Below are 9,654 nucleotides of genomic sequence, written 5' to 3' on the forward strand. Positions count from 1 at the left end.
AGGGTGCCCCCCTCTCACCTTCTACCACGTCTCTGCACATGGCTTGGAAGGCCGGGAAGTAGCTGCTCTGCACCCTCTCCAGCAGCTCTGCCATGCGCCGAACTTTCTTGGCTCTCAGCTGATCGTAAATGCATTCCAGGTCCTCGCACCTACGGCAAAGCGAGAGAGAGCGGAGCGCTGGGCAGAGATCGCCGCAGCTCAGTCCGTCTGTCTCCATGCCGCCGGCGCTGGGCAACCGCACCCAGCCTGCCGGGCTCACGGGAGCTCCTCCGACTGGCCCCAGGCTGAGCAGGAAATTCAGCCTGTGTATTAAGAGCTGTGACTTGCCTGCAGCATGTGGCAGAATAAGAGCAGCTGTTCCGTGCACAGTAGATCTAGGGGGTTAGGCTGCAATGTCACTGGTAGTTCTTAGGTACCTGTCTCTGGCCTTTCGCCTGCCGCTTACAAACACTTTCAATCTGCCAATAAGCCTGGGAATGTTTTATCCTCGCAGTGACTTTCTCCCAAGTGCTTGGGGATTCTGCTCTGATTACAAAGGCTGGGTCATGCGCCCTCCTTTGACAGTGACAAATTCATTTCGGAGTTTGCATGGTTCAAGAGAAGGCCTTGAGCAGTGCAAGATGCTACAGCTTGAATCTCTCTAGTCCGGCGCCCTCGGGACCTGACCGGGGCCGAACCAGAGAACTTGCCGAACCCCGGGAGGCCGATATTGGCTCGCAGCATTCCCAGCACTGCCACTGCTCGCTGGGCTCTTGGGAGACATTTCGGGTACGGTACAGCTAGAGAACAGCCCAGAACACCGAGAGCCAGGGCTGGGGGCTGTAAACAAACTGTATGGGACCCTGGGACACTTGGCCACCCCCGTGCGAAGTGACCATCTGGCTCACACAAATCATGCCGGACCATGGGTGTTGCCAGATCAGAGAGTGCCGGAGTAGAAAGGCTCAGCCTGGACACTGTCTGGGGTGCAAGGCTGGGTGTGGAGGGGTCTGCTGGTGTCTCCCTTTGCGCAGTCCAGGAGGGGCTGAGCAAACCTTCATGCAACTTCGCCAGGAGTGCCTGTGAGCAGTGGGTGCGTGATAACAGCACTGGCCGCCTGTCACTAGCAAAGCCCTGGAGAAACAGCCCAGGCTGGAGAGTGAAGGGGGCAGGGAGCTCTCCGGGTTCCCGGGGTCCGTCACTGCATCGCCTGTTCTTAGCTGTGCTGGGAGGGGTTAGAAAAGGTCCCGTGGGGTTGCAGCCAGCTGCCCGGCAGTGACTCCGCAGTATCCCACGGGCCATGAATCTTCCATGAGCCTGAATAACCATCTCCAGCCTGCGCCCTACTAGAAACTTTCCACGGCTTGGGCTTTGTAGCGTGCGCAGGCGGCGCCGGCGCATTTCCCTCTGGCGGCCAAACGGGCGCTGCCCGGCTGCTGCAACACACCTGTGTGCCCAGAACTCCAACTCCACCTTTGGGGTGGGGCTGCTGCCTTGCAGAAGCGGCTCAGACGACTCTCTCTTCAGTGCTCCCTGGATCTGGTGGCTCCAGTCTATCACCGCTGACTCGATGGCGTGCACGAGAGCTTTATCCACTAGTTCCACGCTGCGGACAGCAAAGACAAAGCCTCCCTGTGGCATTTGGGGTTTGGCTGACAATGCCCGGAATCAGACGCTGCACAAGGCGACCCAGGCCAGCGCTGACGGCACAAGCTGCTGAGCATCTCACGTCCCCACTCGCCTTTTAGTGCAGCAAATCCATTCCAGAGCAAACTGCCAAAAGGTCTTTCAAGCACTATTTGAAGCCACAGTGCAGCCAACTAATGTCCCCGAGGGGCCGCGGGATTAGGGTGGAATACACGCTGGCCCATCGGGGTCCCCCGCCCTCTACAGGTCCTGCCACTTGGTGTTGGGGCGGGACAGGAGGGTGAGGAAATGTATCGTATGGAGCACGAGCGTGTACCGCGGCGCGGTTCGAAAGCAGATCCTGCAGCTGGCTGGGCGTCCAGGGATAGGGAGGCTGGGGGGGCCCATGGAACGGGCCTGATAACACGGGATGGAGGATTTGCAGTGAGGGGGAGGTGGGGCGTACCCTCTCGCAGGGACCGCTGCAGGAAATCGAGGGCGGGCTGTGACAAAGCCGCCTTCACCTCCTGGAGTACGCAGAGGGGCTCGGGGGGAAATATTTAACACTTCACGAATTTAACACCGTCCAACATCCTGCTGCCAGCAGAGGCTGGTACCTTCTGCTTCCAGGAAGGCAGGCAGAAGCATTAACGCACCCAAAGCATCTTACTTTCTGCCCCCTCCCCATTTAGTATCTAAGCTAATGGGACATGCTCGGTTCAGTATCTAAGCTTGCACAGCATGGACCAGAGCGTGGCAGGAGGCCGCTGTCCCGGACAGGTCCAGGGGTCAGTGTCTCCAGCAGAGCCAGCTCTCCCAGGGCTGCCCTTGGCACAATCTGCCCAGCTTGCCGGTAGCGACTCAGCGCGAGGTGCAGGCCAAGGGGAGGTGCCAGGTTGTGCCCAAAAGGCTGCAAATGAAGAGCGCAGCTTCCAGTCCCTCTCCCCTGCCGGCAGCACCAATGGGCGCAGGTGCTGACGGTTACTGTGTGGCAGGCACACGCAGGGCAGAGCTGGGCTCCCTCTGCTCAGCCAGCTCCGGGCTCAGCGTCTCCCAGGGCCGGTCTCTGCTGGGCCTCTCCCTGTGCCACCACCGCTCAGCGCCCACCTTCCAGCGGGCTCCTCCCAAGCCCAGAGGAGGAGCCGCAGCCCCAGGAAAACGAACTGGCTTTGTACTAAGTGGAGGGGGCCTCCTGCTGCTCTATCTGCCCCCCTTTGCCATTTCCCCGCGGAACACTACCTTGGCTTGGCCGCTCTCCCCCCTCCCTCCCCCAAAAAAAACCAGCTTCCCGGCCCAGCCCATGGGACGGCAGGCAGCTCCGGCGTGCCAGGAAACTCACCCACCGAACTCAAACCTGCCCCACCCCAGCTGCCTGCCTGGCCCTTCCCCGCACAGTGCCCCGGCTGTGCAGGCGAAGGGCCCCCGCTCCCGGGAAACCAGCACAGCCACTGCAGGTATGGACTGGACACAGGCGCAGGGATCCGGCCTGGGCCAGGCAGAGTGAGCTGGTAGCCACAGCACAGCTCTCCGGCTCACTCCCGCAAGCCCGGCCCTGCCCCCCCCAAGCCGCCCCACTGGGCCAGCGCACGGCAGCTCTTCTTCGAGGCGTGTCCCTGGGGTGCGCCCCGAGGTGCCTGGGGACACCCATCTCGAAGAGCCTCCCTGCCGCACGGGGTGAGTAACCGTCCCTGCCCACCTGCTGGCGCACTCCAACCCATCGGATTGAAGTATGCAAATGACCTAGAGGGTGTGAATGACGATTGGCTGCTTTGCCTCTGATGTCACAATCCCATTTGCCTAGACTGTATTTGATCTGAGGAAGTGGGTCTGGCCCAGGAAAGCTCATCACCTAATAAACCATCTTGTTAGTCTTTACCGTGCTGCACAGTCCTCCTGCCTTTTGCTTCAGCCAGACCAGACCAACGCGGCTGCATCTCTCGTACCATTTGCCTAAAGCACCAAATGGACACTAAAGAAAAGAGGCTTTCCCGGATTCTGGTTTCCCGACTGCCCCCGCCCCGCCCATGGAGTTCTTCCCACCAGGGCTCTGAATGTTCCTGAAAAGGCGAAGCTGATCGGACGGGATCTTCAGAATGTGCCACGTCCCAGGCAGACAAACAGAAACACCGCCAGGCTGCATACGAGGCCTCTCTTCCTTGGCCCCTAGCAGGGGAAAGGACAGTGAACGGGGGACGTCCTGCTTATTTGTGCATGGGATTCCTAGCAGGAATAAGCAAACCTGCAGGGAGCCAAGCAGATGAAAACTCAAATGGTCACTCACGTTTTTTCATTCTCCCGGTCGGCGTTCTCCATTCTCTCAGAGCCGGCTGGCAGAGGGAGCAGGGTCTTGCCTTTCACTTGGCCGATAACCACAAAAATGTTACTTTTCAGGCTGTGGACATGCCGCATGATGTCCTGGGACACCACATGGGGCCAGCTGCGGTGGTTCTTCTCGTTTGCCAGGATTGGTGCCACCACCTAGAATATAAACCATGGAAACAACGGGCAGCAGAGAGATGGGACGGGTAGCTCATGGGCCCCAGAGCCTGTCATCAGCCAACCACCCAACTGGACCCCGTGTGCCCAGGTGAAATGACCCTGGAGGGGCTCGGGCTGGTCCCTAACGAACCAGGATTCATTTGTATTCGTCAGCCCTGCTGGCAAGCACAGCAGGCTGCAGAGACTAAGTGAGCCCCGGCAGTTGATGTCTCCTTGCAGCTTATATTGGGACACGCATGAAGCAGACTGACCTCTGCCCCCAACACTCCACCTGTTTGTGGATAATTAACAGGCTTACAGGCTCAGCACCTTTCAAAAGGACATTGAAGGGACATGTGTGTTCAGCCAGCCCAGTCTGCTGTCTGCTGACAGTGGCCAATACCAGATGTCTCAGAGGGAGGGATCACAAGAGGTAATCCCCACAACAAGTAAACCTCCCTGTCAACCTCCAGACAAACAGAGGCCAGGGACACCGTTCCTACCATCCTGGCTAACAGCCACTGATGGACCTAACCTCCATGAATCTATAGCTCTTTTTTGAACCCAGTTAAAGTCCTAGCCTTCACCACATCCTCTGGCAAGGAGTTCCACAGGTTGACTGTGCCCTGAGTGAAGAAAAACTTCCTTTTGTTTGTTTTAAAGCTGCTGCCTATTAACCAGCATTCCTGACTGCATCTCAGCTACAGGGCAGCCTTTGGTGCCTCTTGGTGTCTGCTCCTTGCAGCTGCAGGCCTCAGTGACAGCTTTCTTAAGGGGGGCGGCCCTCCTAACATCGCATCCCACAGCCTGGGCTTGTCTCACATTGTGACTGAAATCAGACACTTCCTGGCTATGCCCATATGGTTCTGGAGCCTCATGACTGTCCCTGCGAAGCACAGGGGCTCACCTCAGGTGTTTGGAAGGCAGTGGGGACAAGGCCTTTTAAGACCTCCCCCAAAACCCCTGGACTGGCCTTTGCTGAAAGCTCCAGGCCAGCCCCACTCAGTCCACAGGTGATCCAGTGGCACCATATTCTGTGCCCCCGCCCAGCGTGCTCAGTGACAGCCTTGCCCAGAACAACTTACGGCCCTTTCTGCTGCAGAGCGGCTGGCAGCCTTATTCAGCCTGTGCAGACTGAGACCACAAAGCGGCAACTTGCCGCTCAGGAAAAGCGTGTCAAGACCGGACTGGCTCTTCTGTGGCTTGGAGACAGCCGTGCCGAGGGGGACAGTGTCTCAGCATCTCTCGGGAGCCGCAGCGTGTCCTCTCTTCAAGACACCAGCACTCTGGCAACCAGGCCAACGCTTGCCCGTCTGATCTCCCCGTGCTGGCGACGGCTATCGACACGGGTGGCTCAGGGCTCCCTAAGCCTTGTCAGCCGGGCACGGAGCCGGAACTGCCCTGACAGACACGAGCTCGCCCAAGGGATGAACAGAGATGGGTGGCCAGGCTGGCGGGGTTAACTCAGTTCCCTTGGCCCTAAGCTGCAGAGTGTGAGACGAGGGGACGCAGCTGGTCTCAGAAAACGGCTTTTGGAGACTTTTCTTCATCACTGGAGCCCAGCAGGAGCCCCTCGTGGCTCTAGTTGCTCCACTTGTGCGCAGGGCCGCAAGGCAGCTTTGCAGGAGGATCTGGGAGCCCAGGGCTCTCAGTCCCCTGGCAGCCAGCCGCACACATGTCTGATTCCAACCAGCCTCTGCTCTGAGGCGCCTGGCTGAGATCTGGAGGAGAGCTCGCTGGCTGGAGCTCTCTCACACACAGGCATTCTGCACGTTCCTCCAGCCGACCAGTCCGACCATCAGCTGCTTCCCCTGCCAGGCCCCGAACTCTCCCCTCCACGGAATGGCACGAAGCAACGCTCCCATCTCCTGGCCAAAACGCCACACAAAGAAACGTGCTCAGCAGAGAGCCGTACCCACAGCCTGCCTCGGACCTGGGGCCGAAGGAGCCCCCGTGACGCCGTTACGCCCCAAAGCTACTACGTAATAGCGGGCGTTTACAATGCCTCTCGTGTGTTCCTGCCGCCGTGTACGGTCACGTCGCACACACACTGCGAGCTGGGCCCTTGTGGCTCTAAGCCTCGCAGAACTCATCACAGACAGAGCTGACACTGCTCCACAGACACACATATGCTACCCTGCAAAATCAAAATTACTTGGCTGGAGCCTACAACTGTGAGCTGAAGGTTCAGTGTCTTCACAGAACAATGCCAGCTCCAGAACGCTGCCGCGTTTCCCTGCTCTGCTCTTATCGAGTGCAATCCAAAAACACGTGTATTGCTACAGCAGTCCATGAGGTGGCGCCTCCACTGGGAGAAATGCCGGAAGTACATTCTAGTTGCCGGTATTAAGATTACAAACAAAAGGACACACTGGCTGATTCTTGACTATTCCTAAAGCAGAAATAACCCAGGTTCACGCTAACCATGAGAAGTACAGGTCAATCCCACAGGAACCAGGCCCTAGCTACAGGTGTGCTTCTGGTTTTGGAAATACTTGTCTTCTCATAGACTTTAAGGTCAGAAGGGACCATTATGATCTTCTAGTCTGACCCCCTGCACAGTGCAGGCCACAGAATCTCACCTACCCCCTCCTAGAATAATCCTCTCACCTATATCTCAGATACTGAAGTCCTAAAATGATGGTTTAAAGACCCCAAGATGCAGAGAATCCTCCAGCAAGTGGTTCGTGCCCCATGCTACAGAGGAAGGCGAAAAACCTCCAGGGTCTCTGCCAATCTACCCTAGAGGAAAATTCCTTCCTGACCCCAAATATGGCGATCAGCTGAACCCTGAGCGTGTGGGCAAGACTCACCAGCCAGACACCCAGAACGTTCTCTATAGTAACTCCTGTCATCCCTCCATTGGCCTATTTACCACCAATAGTGAAAGGTCAATTAATTGCCAAGATCATGTTATCTCATCAAACCATCCCCTTCAGAAACCCATCTAGCTTAATCTTAAAGCCAGATAGGTCTTTTGCCCCCACTACTCCCCTTGGAAGGCCGTTCCAGAGCCTCACTCCTCTGATGGTTAGAAACCTTTTAACACTGAGAGAGTCTTCTGGGCTAGCCAGGGCTGCAGAGGGCAGAATTAAGGGTATGGATGTGGCCTGTGAATGTGGCTGTATACAGCAGCTTTGTGCTGGGAATGGATGGTATGGGGAAGCAGGGATGTGTGGGGCTGGTGTAGGGAGGTAGATAGCGATGATTACCTGTGGCGTTCAGTCCCTCTGGGCACTTGGCACTGGCCACTGGGCTAGATGGACCCTTGGTCTGACCCCGTCTGGCCGTTCTTATGGTGTTAGCTGTGTTGTGTAGCTCCAGTTTTGCATTGTTGTCCCACAGCAATTTGTTTTCCCTGCTGTTCCCCTAACACTGCCAGCCCTTAGCAACTGGTTTTCCACCTCTCACCTGTGTCCCTGGAGACGTGCAGGGCTCAGTGACCACAGCAGGAAGGGACCCGACATGTCTGCTCCCTGGGTTAAAAGACCCTCCCCCCCTGCGCTCTGCTCGGCCAGGCTACAGCCCCTTAACCTCCCCCACCTGGGAGCCTCTGATGGGGGGTCCCTCCTGGGGCCCCCGGGCTGCTAGACTGGGAGCCAGGCCAGCAGGAGCAGCCCGGGGCGAGCGCCTACCTCCTCCATCAGGGCGGCGAAGTGCTCCAGCGCGCCGGCGGGCAGGTCCCCGCACAGCAGCGCCCCGGCGCCCGGCGCGCCGCGCAAAAAGAAGAGCGTCCGGCCGCGGGCGGGCACGGCGGGGAGCTCGGTGCCCAGCGCCAGCTGCCCCGCCGGGCTCAGTGTCACCAGCAGCAGCCGCGGCCGCCCCGCGCCGCTCTCCAGGAAGCGCCCCAGCAGGGGCCGCGCCTCCGGGCTGCCCGCGCAGAGCTCCCAGCGCCCCGGGGCTAGGCGCAAGCTGCGCGCCACGCGCTCCCCCAGCAGCCGGGCGCGGGGCTCCCAGCTCGGGGCGGCCTCCGCGGGGCTCCCCGCCCGCTCCTCCTGCGGGCTGGCCATGGCGCTGCGCGGGGGGACCGGGGGGTCGGGCCGGCGCTGCGCTGGGGAGCGGGTTGCGCGGGGGGAGCGGGGGGCTCGGGCCGGGGTTGCGCTGGGGAGCGGGTTGCGCGGGGGCTGAGGCCGGGGGAGCTCGGCCCGGGGTTGCGCTGAGGAGCGGGGGTCTCGGGCCGGGGTTGCGCGGGGGGACCGGGGGTCTCGGGCCGGCGCTGCGCTGCGCTGGGGGGCGGGTTGCGCGGGGGGACCGGGGGGCTCGGGCCGGGGTTGCGCGGGGAGACCGGGGGGCTCGGGCCGGGGTTGCGCGGGGAGACCGGGGGGCTCGGGCCGGGGTTGCGCGGGGGGACCGGGGGTCTCGGGCCGGCGCTGCGCTGGGGAGCGGGTTGCGCGGGGGCTGAGGCCGGGGGGACCGGGCCGGGGTTGCGCGGGGAGACCGGGGGGCTCGGGCCGGGGTTGCGCGGGGGGACCGGGGGTCTCGGGCCGGGGTTGCGCTGGGGAGCGGGTTGCGCGGGGGCTGAGGCCGGGGGGCTCGGGCCGGCGCTGCGCTGGGGAGCGGGTTGCGCGGGGGCTGAGGCCGGGGCTGCGCTGGAGGCTCCTTGACGACCGCGTGTTGCGGGGCGGAGTCGGGGTTGCTCGGGGGACGGGACGCGGCTCCTCCCCCGCCGGGCTCCAGCGCGGAGCAGCCTCGGGAGAGGAGGCCTGTGGGCGGCCCCGCAGGGTGCGTGTCCCTGTAACTGAGCCACGTCCCTGCACGCCGGAGCGGGGAGACCCTGGGCCCGCCCCTATTGGCAGCGCTACGGGCGGAGCCGCGCCCCCGCCCAGTGCTCCAGGTGAGCCGCGCCCCCGCCCAGTGCTCCAGGTGAGCCGCGCCCCCGCCCGCTGCCCCCAGGGCTCCAGGTGAGCCGAGCCCCCGCCCAGTGCTCCAGGTGAGCCGAGCCCCCGCCCAGTGCTCCAGGTGAGCCGCGCCCCCGCCCGCTGCCCCCAGGGCTCCCGGCTCCGCACTCCCGGGGGGCTGCCAGCTGGTTCCAAGAAACATCCCCGACACACGCGACATGACATCACAGGCCACGTCCCGGCTGTTAGAAAATCCCGGCCAGGCCTAGGGTCTCCCTTTGGTCCCCGCCAGAAGGCTCAAATACCGGCCCAGCCCTACCCCCAAGAACCAGGGGTGACCACCACACGAACTCAACAGGCAGCATGTTAACGCAAACAAGGTATTACTGCTCCCCATGCAGCTAACCCTGTTCTAGTCCTGTCCTCAAGCAAGGAGTTCCAGAGGTTAAGTTCATGGTGGATAGGGCTATCGATGGCTATTAGCCAGGATGGGCAGGAATGGTGTCCGTAGCCAAACAGGTGCTAGGGGAGGGATCATTTGTTGATTCCTTGTTCTCTTCATTCCCCCGGCATTGGCCACTGTCAGCCAGGACCCTGGGCTAGGTGGGCCGTTGGCACCGTCTGCCTGAGCTAGGACTGGTCCCTGCTATGTATGTGCTCCCTGCACCTGGGGTACCACCTCAGCTGGCCTCTTTGTGGGGCACTTTGTCAGGGCTCACAAAGGTCTGTGTTC

General features: G+C 61.1%; 1 protein-coding gene across 2 annotated transcripts in view; it reads right to left on the minus strand.

The window, feature by feature from the left end:
• DNAH9 (dynein axonemal heavy chain 9) overlaps window positions 1-8,965 on the minus strand; it is a 250,404-nt gene extending 241,439 nt beyond the window's left edge. The window contains exons 1-5 of one of the 2 annotated variants that reach the window (XM_075903450.2): window positions 7,719-8,965; window positions 3,887-4,083; window positions 3,646-3,768; window positions 1,427-1,585; window positions 19-149 (exon numbers count right to left, since the gene is read on the minus strand). In XM_075903450.2, coding sequence (XP_075759565.2) covers window positions 19-149; window positions 1,427-1,585; window positions 3,646-3,768; window positions 3,887-4,083; window positions 7,719-8,093 — 985 coding nt within the window. In that variant the 5' untranslated portion in view covers window positions 8,094-8,965. The remainder of the gene's footprint in view (window positions 1-18; window positions 150-1,426; window positions 1,586-3,645; window positions 3,769-3,886; window positions 4,084-7,718) is intronic. The other variant, XM_089771994.1, reaches the window with a different exon arrangement.
• Between the last annotated feature and the right edge of the window lie 689 nt (window positions 8,966-9,654).

The sequence above is a fragment of the Pelodiscus sinensis genome, chromosome 20 (genome assembly GCF_052426305.1).
Source record: "Pelodiscus sinensis isolate ZL-2025 chromosome 20, ASM5242630v1, whole genome shotgun sequence".
In the NCBI taxonomy this organism is placed as follows: domain Eukaryota; kingdom Metazoa; phylum Chordata; order Testudines; family Trionychidae; genus Pelodiscus; species Pelodiscus sinensis.